This window comes from Solanum lycopersicum, chromosome 6 (assembly GCF_036512215.1).
Source record: "Solanum lycopersicum chromosome 6, SLM_r2.1".
Classification (NCBI taxonomy): Eukaryota; Viridiplantae; Streptophyta; class Magnoliopsida; order Solanales; family Solanaceae; genus Solanum; species Solanum lycopersicum.
The window spans coordinates 34,539,015-34,553,016 of NC_090805.1; the positions used below are offsets into that span (position 1 = coordinate 34,539,015).

General features: G+C 35.7%; 1 protein-coding gene across 3 annotated transcripts; it reads right to left on the reverse strand.

Moving 5' to 3' along the window:
* Positions 1 to 803: 803 nt before the first annotated feature.
* Positions 804 to 13,531, reverse strand: DCL2a (endoribonuclease Dicer 2a). Of its 3 annotated transcripts, XR_011221491.1 has the most exons (24): positions 13,263 to 13,531; positions 12,243 to 12,323; positions 11,954 to 12,131; positions 11,600 to 11,713; positions 10,723 to 10,857; positions 9,734 to 9,818; positions 9,551 to 9,615; positions 9,170 to 9,310; positions 8,738 to 8,866; positions 8,518 to 8,647; positions 8,309 to 8,408; positions 7,234 to 7,429; positions 6,993 to 7,153; positions 6,513 to 6,731; positions 6,180 to 6,409; positions 5,834 to 6,108; positions 5,321 to 5,748; positions 5,131 to 5,234; positions 4,864 to 5,060; positions 4,536 to 4,745; positions 3,456 to 3,866; positions 1,965 to 3,360; positions 1,554 to 1,832; positions 804 to 1,341 (listed from the first exon to the last, which is right to left on the reverse strand). XR_011221491.1 is itself a non-coding variant. In NM_001329410.1 (23 exons), exons 2-23 carry the CDS (start codon positions 12,311 to 12,313, stop codon positions 991 to 993), a joined length of 4,209 nt encoding a protein of 1,402 aa, NP_001316339.1. In that variant the 5' UTR covers positions 12,314 to 12,323; positions 13,263 to 13,309; the 3' UTR covers positions 826 to 990. The 3 variants fall into 3 exon arrangements, 2 of the variants coding, with proteins under 2 accessions (XP_069154782.1, NP_001316339.1); NM_001329410.1 differs by lacking the exon at positions 1,965 to 3,360 and having other exon boundaries at positions 826 to 1,341; positions 13,263 to 13,309; XM_069298681.1 differs by lacking the exons at positions 1,965 to 3,360; positions 11,954 to 12,131 and having other exon boundaries at positions 13,263 to 13,522.
* Positions 13,532 to 14,002: the final 471 nt, after the last annotated feature.

The following is a 14,002-nucleotide window of genomic DNA, read 5'->3' on the forward strand; positions in this document are numbered from 1 at the left end:
TATATGAGGCTTTCTTTATATGATAGACAAATATTGTTCGGTGATTGGGTAGTCAAATTACACTTGCCACTAATTTAGGTATATAATGTTCAATTTTCAAAAAAAAAAAAAAATCTTTCACCATTTTGTGGATCAACTAGCTATGAGATTTATATGACTTCGACTTGGTGTCATCATAAAAACTCAAGGTAATGATTTTGCACTTACCCATGATAATTAAACATGAGTTTATTCAATAATGTAATCGTTAAAATATGAAATTTGATAGTAAATTTGGCGCATGTTTGACTAAGCCCTAGAATTAATAAATTGGTTATTTTAGATAGTAAATAATCTTTAAAAGTAAATCATCAATATCATATATTATTAAAAGTGAGAAGTTAGAATTAAATTGTACTAATTAAATCTTTAAATGTAATTAAATGAGAAACACATTAAGAAAGATGACAATTGTATTGTAGTCCTATAAGAAAGACATTAAAAAGGATAAAAATGACAATTTGTGTCCTACATGTATAAAATTCATGTGTTTACTTATTCAACTATATACAAATTTAAAAGTCTATTTGACTTAACTTAGAAAAATAAAACTTACATAACTTTTTAATTGAAAAATGAAAAGTATGGGAGGACGTACTTTTAACTTTTAATTTTTTTAAAAGTTATTTTAAACTTGTTTTAAGTTATTTTTAACATTGTCAAACACTCCCAAAAGCTAAAACTAGGTTCGACCAACTTTAAGATCAATTCAAACAGACTCTATAAGTCTCTACTTATGCATCCCCAAAGTTAGAGAACATAAATGTGAAAAAAAGTCAAATTAAATGACACGTTTATAAAGTAGCCTAATTGAAATAGCAACCAAAATACAATGGAAGGCACATCCAAACAGTTCTAATAAGAGAAGCAATCAAACAACAAAAATGATCCTTAAAATATTAAGGATTTGTAGGAATTTCGTTAACTGAAGTAGCAGAAAAGTAACAACTCCTAAGCATTGGAAGGACATTCTTTCAGAGACTTGAGGACATTTTTGCTAGCCACCTTCTTGGCCATTATTTTGTCTCGTCCCGAGCACGTGCTCTTGTGAATAACACCATTTGCTTCAACCTCTACTGTAATATATGCTAAACCATTCTCACGAGAGATGACGTCCTTCTTCTTTATATAACCTTTCTGGTCACATAGTTCACTTAACTCTCTTACTGGTTGGAGCTTTACTGTCTGAGGAGTAACCAACGGTTCCAAAAGAGGTCGTATGCTCTGAAATGTAATGTCTTTGTTGAAGCCCGAATCAACAAAGATTGCACCACCAAGGGATTCAATAACATCTCCAAGCACCTATATTGAACCAAAAAAAGAAAATGAGTTAAACCTTTAGTACATACGATACAATTAATCCGAACTGATCTTAAGATGAAACTCTTGACAATGGGAAAGATTTACAGTTCGATTGCAGAAACAGCATTCAGAAACTTTTTTTCTTCTGCAACTTAAATTTGGGTTTCTCAGATGAAGCGTTATGTCTTAACTTTGAGGTAAGTATGGAATACCTTTGGGAAAGTAGTTTCAGCCTCCCATCCAAACATGGACAGAAGATCCAATTTTTCGAAATCCTCAACAGTACTAAGTATTTGCCTCTGCAGATCTTGCGAGGCATGAAGAATGTGCTTGTGCAGGCCAGCCTTAACTGCAGACTGAGCATAACACTCATTGTTTACGGAGGCAGACCTCAAATCAGTAATTAGTCCTGGAGTCAGTCCTGGATACTTGAAATAGAGATGTGCTGTAACAACATAATCTAGCACTGCATCTCCAAGAAATTCCAAGCGCTGCATAGCCAGTTGATAATATCAGCATGACAATCAAGAGAGTTAAAAAGACGTATTGATCTTAAAAGAACAAACTATGAATGTAGGCAATGTGACTCTATCCTCTCAGTGTGCAAGGAAGGCTGAACATACCGCAATGGAACCACTGTGAACATAACTGATCATGATGCATAGTTCAAGTAAAAAGCTTCCAAATAAAATGGTCCAGTGTAAAATACGAACTTTGTGATGTTGGTCACTAAACACATTGGTATTCTCTCTGAACCTCAAATCATATTTATTGAACTTTAACGAATGGAAACTATTGATCCATCAAGAATAACAATCTAACAAGCATAATTAGTGACCCTCTCAAGTTTAGTACTGATCACTTTCTGCTATGAATCCACCACAAAAGATTTGAGTGAATTCCCATCATCATGATGGCTTAGATCCCTTACTTCCTTCCGAGCTTGCTTCTGCTTATAAATTGCTTCCTAGGCATATACAAATCCTTTCTACCCATCCTCGGTGCTATTTTTGGGTACACAAAAGAGTGCCAATTTCACACCTCAGTGACTGGTAATAATGGTAGAACTTAAATCCCCAGCCTGATGTTTTCCTTTCAGATGGAGAAACCAAAGTATGCCATCTCTTTTGACTATAATATACCAACCACCTTACTTTTCTTGGCAAAACTTGGTGTATAGATTTTGTTAATCTCCTTTTACATGCCACAAAGTCCATGGCTAACTGAATTTCCAAGGCCGCGAGAGTTGAGCCAACCGAAACATGATTTGCATCTCCATACATGAATCCCGTCAATGCTGCTGAACAATATGCATTGATCACTTCACTTCTACTCTCTTGATTTCTCCCAAATGGAAATTCAGTAAGTCCTGCAGCCTAAGAATGTAATTTCCACAAGTCAAAACACCTAAGATGCATATGATGCTGGTTCTCCTTCAGTCTCAAGTTTGTGTATCTTCCACTAAAGAATAGGCTTGCCGCTTGTATTGCTTTCTCTATGCAGGGGTCAAATCTGGTAAGCACACAAATGGCATACACAAAGTATCCCAAAGGAAAATCACGGTCATTGTAAATTCCAAAGTCGAAATCAGGTATTGTCTCATTTATCCCTTGTTTAGTCACAAGGCCACCCCATTACTTGTCATAGAAGAAGCCCATTGGCACCAAATGTTCCACTGAACCAAGGCTCTATCATATCCTTCAAGAATTAAACAACAACTGGCATCATCTTAGGATAAGAATATCTTCTAAAATCAATGCCAATCTTGCTGCTCTAGCAATCAATTTCTACTTGGGAACTCATAGGTCATAATTAATTAGGAAACCCCAAACTTGACTTTCTCAATCTCAACATTGTTTCATTTCTTTCTCTGATGTCCTAAGACCCACAAAGTAGTGCTCTTGTTTTTATGATATTACTTATCTTGAACGCTCACAATATATTGGTCCAAATGTGAGGATATGCATATGCTATGCAGCCTTAGGTTAATGAAATGTTCAGGTTCACAACTTCCCCAATCTAGGCAACAATAAATTTTTAGTAATCAAACTGCAAAATATAGATCCAAGTATTTAACAACATTAAGATAGATAATATTCATTAACGAGAAAAACCTGATAGCATCGTGGAATCTCAGGTAGCATGTAAGATCCGTGAGTCAGCGCTTCAACAAGCAGAGAAGGATCATTGAACTTGTAATGTAGCAGGGATTCCAAGTATCTGACATTGATTAGCTTCTCAGCATTCATGGGAAAGTTCCTTGGCAAAGGTGCATCAACAAAATCGATGTCCACCCCAAGCCATTTCATAAATGATAAAGCCGCTACTTCCCCACCTGAGCTGAGGTAGGCACCAATTAGTGCCTCAACAACATCAGCTACTCTCTTACTTCTAAACTTCTGTTTTCCTCTACTATACATTTTATCAGAAGAAGTTAGGAACTCTTCGTCGAAGGTTTGAATTTGAGAATTATCACCAGGAATGAGCCATGCTTTAAGATCAAATGGTTCATTACGGATAAATCCCTGCAATCAAAGGTATTTATTGAAGGGAAAACCAAAAGAAGTAAATGGAAAAAGAATTCAAATAGCATTTGCATCCAGCAACGCAGAAGACTATGCAGTTAAGACCAATAAAATATTAAGGAACTGTAGGAACTCTTTATGAATCCACTGGGATATTTACTTATACATGTATCCAAAAGCAATCCCTCAAAATTGCCATGTCCTTAAATAAATGTGCTCCATTTTGATGCAGTGACAAAATATTTCTTGTTTTACAAATATAAATAACTAATTTCTACTATAACAAACAAATTCTCAAAAAAATAAAATATAACAAACAGTAAACTGTTGTGGGGGCAAGGACAGGAAGTAGAGAGTGTTTAAATGCAAGAGTAGAAAACTTTTAGGTGGCAGGCATAATTCACAGCCAATATTGAATCCTTGATCAAAGTGTACAAGCTAATTTCCCCCGGGTGGACAAGGAAGGGAAGTAAAGAATGTTTATATGCAAGAGTTGACAACTTTTCGGGGACATGTATAATTAACAGTCAATATCAAATCCTTGATCAAAGTGTACAAGCAAATATCCCCTGGTTGTCTTAAGCATTGATGAGACATATCAGAAAGAAAAAAACAATAAGCCTTCAATGATTAATAGAGACATGGAGTTGATTACACAGGAATATCTACCGGTATTTTACGAGCACATCCAAGCCTACATAGTGCATCATTGGAAATGATTTTGTTTTTCTTAATGGTGAGAAGACCCTCATGATGATTTTCGTAAGTCTTAAATAGCTGTATACTGGAAGCATATTTGAGAAAAGAGTCTCCAAGTGTCTCAAGTGACTCCAGATGAAACTTCTCGAGGCATTTCTTCGTTGTCACTGCTTCCAAAACCTAAAATAATAAAACAAGGAGTAAGTTGTGAGCACGGGAGTATGTATGAAGCTCACAGCTTAAAAGAGACCGATTTAATTACAGCAAAGATCTCAGATGAGATCATAGCAGCACATACCTTAATGGTCGGAATAAAAATATCTAGTGTGCAGTGATCCAAATGCATTCTTTTCAAGTTTAAGGCCATAACCAAGGACTCAATCCGATGCATGATCGAAGGAACATATGAATAGGTATTAAGGGTAGAAATAGAGACGGGTGACATGATGAGGGAACAAAGTTCAGGAGGCAACTCCACAGATGAATCAGTTGAATCTGCGAAGGAGGCCAAAGATAAGAGATCATACATAAGCATTATAACAAAAGGAGAACCATATGATCAAACCTTTAGCCTTCTGTATTCTGCATCTTTGAAGGTAATTGTGCACCTTACAAATATGTTTTCCCCTAAGAAGCGGTTCTTCTTCAAAGCATATGTTAATCCCATGTCTGTAAACCGCATCTTACTTAATATTTTGAAACCAAAAGATGATATATGGAAAAGGTGCACCAGGAAATCAGAAGCTAATACAAACCGCTTTTTGTAGTATTCTATGTAGGTAATGGGTTCTCCAGTTCTCGTATCCAACAATGAGTTGCAATCCAAATTATCCAAAAAACCAGTAATGCAGTATATATGGCCATTATGAGGAGTAAAGACCAATGAGTTCTCCAACATGCAGCTACATATCACCCCAGTTTTGGTGCTAACACTGCGTTTGCGACCTTGTGTAGAACAGCAATCCATATGCTTAGCCTCAAGAGCTTGAGATGGAAACAGTAAAGAATTCACACATTTCCAATTTATTTCAGGTGTAGTACCCAAAGATGGGAGCAAAAGATAATCAGAAACTGCAGAACCAATAGGCGATTGAACTGCAGCCAAAGCGCCCTGCAGTTTACTCAGATCACGGTCAAGAAGAATTCTGAAGATGCTGGATTGAAACCTCCGACACCGTTGAATCTGGAGAAAAAGAGATGGATATTAAAAGTATCAGCAATCATTTTCACAGGTTTAAGAGATGATAAAATCCATCAAAATTAGTCACCTCTTCAGAAGTAAGTGTAACAACGTTGTGATAATTAAGTTGAACTTGTAAGCGTCCCCTCCTATCTATGTCCAAGTCAAATGCCATTATTTCATCATCAAACTTAAGCCTTGTCCTAACAGCAAGTATAATTCCATGAAGCTGGAAATCGTTGCAAGCGTCATGTTGCAACTCAACTAGGTAGCAGTAGTACACTGCTTCTGAATCATTGCCGCAATGACTAACCAATTCTGGTGGAAAGTATTTTAATTCTTCAACAGTATGGATTTGACATTCTGCACAATATAATAGATTTAGTCAAGCACCACAATCCAAAAAAAACCACATTAGATGAAAAATATTTTACCCAATTCTTTGTTGATGGTTTCTTCTTCCATGATATCAGGAACAAGATTGTCAGTCAAGGCACCCACACGATGAAGTTCTTTACAAGCCTCCAGGCATGCAAGTTGCTTTGATATTTTGCTATTCCCCTGTACACTAATAATTCTTTGCAAAGGGCAACTTTTGGGAAGTTGCAGCGTGCAGGTTCCTGTTTCCTTATCAATCACACACCTAGGATTGGGTTTAAAGTACCTACAATTGAATTGAATGTCAGACAATAAGACAATATTTAACACGTGAAGTACTCAAGGATACCAGAATCCTTAACACATAGCAAGAAGTATGCAGTACAAACCCATCCGATGGTAGCCTTGAGCAATATAAGTATAACAATGACACGCTAGAACTGAGGGTGACAATTGCTCCTGTGCTTTCAACTTTGTAGCAAGGCTCATCATACAATTCATCATCTAGAGGTGAACATGGAATAGAAGCATGACATAATGATTCTTGTCGCATTATCTCTCCACTAGCCATATAGTTGTGCATGCGAGTGAGGGTCGAATCATCCCCACTAGAATTTGAGTCAAAATGAGAACGATCAGTCCACTGTTATAATCAAATCTTCCAATTTATCATTGGTAATTGCACAAAATGTGAAGAGCTAAAGTAATTGTTTATTAGATTCTTTTAAATAATTCATTTTATCTTTGTATAACAGTAGTGCAGACAACAGAAGAAATAGAATGTTTCAGTAAATAATACACCAAAAAAAATAATGTCAGAACTCTGAAAACATTCATAGTATCAATTAGAATATATTGACAAAACATACCTTCTGACCATCAGAAGAAAGTCAGAGTTTTGCATTCGAGCTCGTCCACGTGACTGTATAAAGCTACAAACAGTAGCTGAGGGATCAAATCGAATGACAAGGTTGCAACTTTGAACATCCAAGCCCTCTTCAAGAATAGATGTTGCTACAATAATGTTCACCTGCAGTGTTTGCATGGATATCAGACTTTTTCAATCTTCAAAATCTATCTAGAAAGCAAAAAAAAAAAAGATTAACTTACCAACCCCTTGCGAAATTCTTCAACAATTTTGTTTTGTAATTTCCTACTCTGTGACTGGACCACAGAAATATGTCCTGCAGTGTACTCAGTTCTCCAACCACATAGTTCCGGAAGCAACTCATTCAATAGAGACCGAAGAACAATGGCTGTAATAATTCTCTCAACAAATATGATGCATCTCAAATCCTTCTGGTCCCTGTTATCAATGAAAAGATTGTTCGTCGGTAATCACTAAATATCTAATCCTATTTCCCTACAACAGAATGGATAATCTCAGAAGCTGTCCATATTAAATACCAGGGGAAGTTCATATTTATTCATGAATCCAAAGTATTCTCAAGAACAATACAAAGGAACTGTAAGATCTTACAAATGTTTAATTGCATCAACACCAAATCACATATAATTCTACACCTGCTTCCTCAGAATCTGCGAAAGAAAAGCATGTCCATTTTGGCCAGGGAAACAAAAAGACAACCTTCCTTCGCTTTTGAGTGCCCCTAACCTTGAGGGGGCCGTAGATCGAGTTCTGGGCTAAGGTTACCAGTTCCGCAGCCCTTCGAAACTCCCTTCTGGAAAAGGTTCAGTAGATCTACCAGGTTACTGGAAATGACCAAAGAACAAAAAAAGGGCTAACCGAGAGTCCTTACCCAACTAAAAGAAAGGGTTTGCTTGTAGAATGTTAGTAGATATTCTTTTTTGGCCATATGGATTGAAAAAGAGTTCTTGGGGAAAGAAACTACACCAGGCTCCCTAGATCAATGGAAGGTCTCCACTTGGATCTACACATTTACAGAGCTAACCCCTGTCCAGTGCCTGGCAGAGCTAAGGGGGCTTTTACTCTTTATCCCCATCTTTAGAAGTAGGGCGAGAGAAAGTCAATATGATATTTGCATTGGTTTTTCCAACGAAACTAAGCACTTTTCTTTCGAAAGAGTCTCTCGCAGACGCAAAATGTTAAGAGAATCTAACCGACCACTTCTTTTTTTCCCATCTTTTCTCCAAACTTCCAACAGATTGATCTGGCATTAAATCTTTTGACTAATTAGTAGATTCAATATTCAACCGCTCTCACCTGTACTCAAGAAGAGACTCTAGAAGACAAGTAACTTTGGATGACAAATATCCAGCATCCACATTTGCCTGAATATCACCACCAATTGACCAATATGGCCCTACGTTTACAGGGAAGAGAGAGTGAGTAAGACACAGATAGCAGAAAGAAATCAAACGAGAATCTTACAGTTCAGGAAGAAAAGAAAATGGATGTTGTAACTATGATACCTGAAGGTAAGCGAGCCGAAAAAATCTTAGATGCACCCCAACTGAAATCTCTAACAATAGTTTGAGCACATACATCTAATTCTCCCCATGAAAGGAAATCAACTTCTTCACGGGACAAGAACTCAGTAGCCTGATTCAAAATGAACTCTCATGTTAGGAAAATGATCAAGGCTAAAATGTTTATTTATTTATTTTGGCTCCAACAAGGAACAAAATTTACCTTGAAAGCCAGCCAAGCACCCATCTCACTCAAACAAAATAAGAAAGCCGAATAAAGTTTTGACAAACGTCTTCTTGCAGTTCCAGCACTCATAAAAGACAGGTTTGACTTTGAAATTGAACAATCATGCTGCAATGATAAGAAAAGTTAAAGCAACTAAAATTGGAAGAGCAAAAATGTCTGACTCACATGTTGAACAAGCCAACGCCAATCGCTACTATAAGGATAAATTAAGGTTTAGCTAGTAGTCTCAGTAATCATTCAAGGCACTTCCCGTTTTCTGCTTGCACACAACTACTACAGAGGAAAGAGGCACCAACATCTAACTAATAATTGATACAAGGGAAGATATCTTCAGAGAGGGACGGAAGATTTGCATGAACGTTATGTGAAGTAGAAAGACAATCCATTGGCTAAAGAATTGTTGCTTACCATTTCTTTCAACTGTTCCAGGTCATGAGCTAAACTAAGAAACAATGTGCAAGGAATATCCACATGTTTGTATATCTTCAACTTCGGATTAGAGAATGGGATATACTCCGCCAGAACAGATTCACTGCCACACGTGTATACCTTCATTTGCAAAGGCAGATCACAATTAGAGGAACCAAATATACATCTAAACGTGTGCTTATGATCTTCATCTGCTTATAAGCACAGTTCTGCTTAGTGCAACTCTAAGCAAGAAACTGAAGTCAATCATGCAATGTTTTGATGAAAAACATCCAAAAGCTAAATTTTAATATTCACAGTCTCTTCTCTGAACTACATTCAATCAGAGTGCAAGACAAAACTACATAAATGTGAGAAAACCTTGGAATTCATAAGATTCTCAAGATCACGAATCTTTTGCCAATAACTATCTGCTGTGCTAGAACCTGCACAAAAAGTATAAAACATGAAAATTCAGAGAAAGTGAGATAACCAGTTCTTTAACAGTATGATGTAGAAACATCTCAAAAGATGTCCAAAGTTATAAGATCAAATCCCGCAAACCTTTAGACTTTATAGGGGAAGCAGTCATCCCAAATACTCTTGGAAGTTGTAAGCTCTGACGGGTTAACTGGCGATGATAAAATTCCTGAAAGAAAATTAATCCTCTAAGACATGAATTGTTCAAGCACCGTAATAAGTCGTGTTCAAGCAGGATTAGCTCAGGATGTGGACATTGGCCAAGACCATAACAGGAGACTATAATACATGCTCTTAAGCAATGTGGCACTCTAACAATCCCCCTCCCTGATCACACCCTGGCCTAGATAATTAGAGTGTTGTCAACACTATATGGAACTAAGCATTTGGATAAACAAGGAATATGAATGTGCCTAACTTTGGTACCACGACAAGAAAATGAGCCTTGGTCCTCTCAACACCACAACTTATCTCATGAGGTAAGTAATGACGAAAACCACGTAATAACAACTCATGTCATCATCCAGTGTGAGATGTGATACACAACCTAAAGAGACAAAAATGACTGTAACACATAGCACCTTCATGCAATAGGATATCTCATGCAAAATAACAGTCTCCAACCGTCCAACGCTCATTATTCTACTGCAATAGGAAAGTATGTGGATTTTCTAGAAGAGTTAAAAGTCTAATATAATCAGCTATTAAAGAAACAAACCTGGATGACAGTTTTTGCTAATTGTTTACATTATAAGTTTTTACAAGTTCTCTTTTCTAGCATGTAAAGACTTTCCAGTTGATAACTCAAACATACAAAAATATTATTTGACAATTTATCAACTCATTTCAGCAAAGGCCCTGATTTACTGAACTCCTTAATAATAATCTATTCAAACAATTTACTTTGGATATGTGATAACCAAAGTGGGTCAAGTATTTTGGAACCAAGAGAGTGACACGTATTATATAAAAGCATTGTCCAGGTAGGTAAAGAAACTGCACTTTAGAAAATATAATCAACAATTAGCACAAACTGTTGTACAGAAAATTCAATCGTAGCACAAACAACATACCATCATTATGCTGGCATAGGGGTGTTTGCCTCGTGCATTATGGCACTCATCAAATATTATAACTTTAATCATGTTTATTTGTATAAAGCTATGCCTCAAAGCAGCAAGTAGTATTGCTGGAGTCATAACCAGTACCTGAAAGACGAAACCCTGGGGTGATTACTTATGATGCATCCAAGTAATAACTTAATTCCTAGCATATAAATGATGAATGACAGATCTAATATATTCGAAGAGAGCCTGCCCAAAAAAGGATCTCAAGGCAAACAACAGCAGCTCATTTGAGACTTCCCTTGGAGAGCACATTACAATTCCACGAGATTCCAATACCAGTCACTAGACAACCTAAAACTCACAAATTCAATCGCAAATATGGGCAGCTAAACTCTTTTAAAGCTTTCACAACCATTTCTTTTAATTAACTAATCTGTACAAAAAATTTGATCTCTAATGGTTACCGTAAGGAGATAGACAAGGATATTCCATGGGATTAGCTGTCCCACCATTTTATCACAAAATGTATTCTGAGACTAATTGATACTCATAATCAAACATGGGATAAAATAATCCCGAATTGTTTCCCGAGATTGTTATCGCTTATCCCACCAACCAAACAACCCCTAAATGTCTAAAGATAGGTTGTAGTGGGTTTGACCCTTCAGCTGTGGGTATTTTTATGAAGATACGGGCCTTACTTTAGCATAGAAGCTTAAACTCTATGTCCCATTATTAAACAGTCACTTCCATTTTATTCCCATATAGTTGTGAAGTAACTTTAGGATCAGAATCCTTTTGAAAACATTGTAGCCATATTCAATGCCAACTCAAGCAACAGTTAATAATCTATCACTGAAGATAAAATATAGTTCATACACACCTCATGGGCGTCCACTTGGCGTTGCCATGTAGCAGCATCCCAATAATCAACACCCATTTCTCCCCAATACTTGCCCACTTTTAAGTCTGTATGCATCATGAGAGAATCTCCTTGCTTGTAATTATCAAACCACAAGATCAACAACATTATGTCAAGTCAGATAGATAGTTTTCGACCTTAAACCAAGCAAACTGAAACAGTCAAACAAACTGCAGAACATGAGAAAACTAATGGGAAAAAATAGTTCTTCAATCTTTAGACGGGAGAGAAAGTAATGAATACATCCATTGCTAAAAATATACCCATTAAGATGATGAATTTTAAGGGACTAGATTGAGAAGCTAGATGTACTACCTGAGTCACTAGAACAACAGTCGGGACCAAGAAAACAGCTATGTACGGAGATGGCTTTCGAAGAAGGTAAGCATAGCTTCTAAGAAGCATAATTGCAATCAAGGTCTTTCCAGAACCAGTCTCCAAGTAAACAATTGTGTTCTGCTTTAATGCAGTCTCTAGGGCTTCCAACTGATAACTACATAACAAAATCATAGATAGGGAATGTATATTACAAAAGTTCATTGTTTCAATCAATTTTTTTTTACCTAAACTCTGTTAAAAGAGAAAACAGACGTAAGAAGCCAACCTTCTAGCAAAAGGCAGAGGGTCAGCGGAGAGCTGTTGGTTTTCAGAGACTGCAACATCAGTTGGCTCCATTGGTTTTTATCTACATTAACATCAGACCAAACAAAATAAAGACATCAACAGAAGTAATAAAATGAAACAACAAATGCTCCAAGAAAATGAAAAGCAGGTGATCATACATAAAAACATCCTATTGTATCCACACACCTGTTTTACGATTTCAAAGAAACACAAAGAGAAGCCAATACAAATCAAACCAGAAATAAAAAATAAGTTTTGTAAGTTCAGCACATATAATCAAAAGATTTAACCTCCATGAAAACAACCATTTCAAAATAATGCATAAAAGAGTGATCTTTATGAAAAACAAACACAGGAATAGTCAGCTGGATCCATTGATTTGTTATCTACATTAACATAGGACCAAACCAACATAAAGACACCAACAAAGTAACAAAGAAAAAACAAAACCCTCCCAAGGAAACTATACCTTCTGTACCATTTTAAAGAAAAACCAAAATCTAAGAGTACACATATCAAATCAGAAGGAAAACAAAAACAAGACTTTGTAAGTAAAAGAACATGCAATCAAAGATTTAAACTCCCATGGAAAAACTCATTTTAAAAAAGCATTAAAGAATGATCTTTATGAAAAAGAAGCACAGAAACAGTCAGCTAACTCCATTGATTTGTTATCCACATTATCATTGAAACAAACAAACATAAAAACACCAACAAAGTAACAAAGATGAAACAGAAACCTTCCCAAGAAAATGACAACCATGTGACATAACAGGGTTAAAGCAGCCTATTTTTTACACACTTAATACCATTTCAAAGGAACACAAAGAAAAACCCATAACCAACAGAAATACACATATCAAACTAGAAAGAAAAAAAAGGCAAGATTTTGTAAGTAAAACAACATACAATCAAAAACTTTAAACACCCATTTCATAAAAAATGCATAAAGCAGTAATATTCAGAAAAAACAAACACAGAGATAGACAGGAAAACTCACTGGCTAGAGTTGAATTGCAAGAACTTTGAAGAGGATGTTTGCCAGCAGCTTTTGAGTGTTCATTAGTGAAGAAGATAGAGTGATATAGAGAATATGTAGAGGTTTAGGCTCTGCAACAAACCCCAACCCCTCGAAAAAGCAAAAACAGTAAAGTAAAATTAAATACCCCAAATCTTTTTCCGAATGAAAAAGGAAGACAGTGATGAAAAAGAATCTTTTGGCCAATTCTACAGAAATCCAATTAAAATTCAAAAGAACACACTGAACATTTTTTTTTTAAAGGTGTTTCTGGTTTTTAAGGTTTTTTTATTTTAAAAAAATATTTTAGAAGTGTTTGACAATAACATAAAAGTGATCTATTTTAGTCTTAAAAAGTATTAAAAGAAGGTTAATACCTACTTTGGATTTCTGATTTATGTTTAATACCAACATTAATAACGATAAAGATGGAGTGTAAACACAAAATTGTTTAGATGATAAACATGTTTTATCTTTAGCATTTGTTTACTTGAGACTGACATGTATATAAATCTTTTATTTTTTGAAAAAATAGATATTTTATTTTTTAAAAAGTTGAATTTAATATAATATCATACTTCGATCTAGGTTGCAACAATAACAACATATTTAATAAATTTTTTTGTAAGTATTGAGGTCTAGAAGGGTAGAGTAAACGCAAATATTATCACAACTTCGTAAAGTTAGAGAAAATGTTTTCAAAAATTCATCTGCTCAAGTTC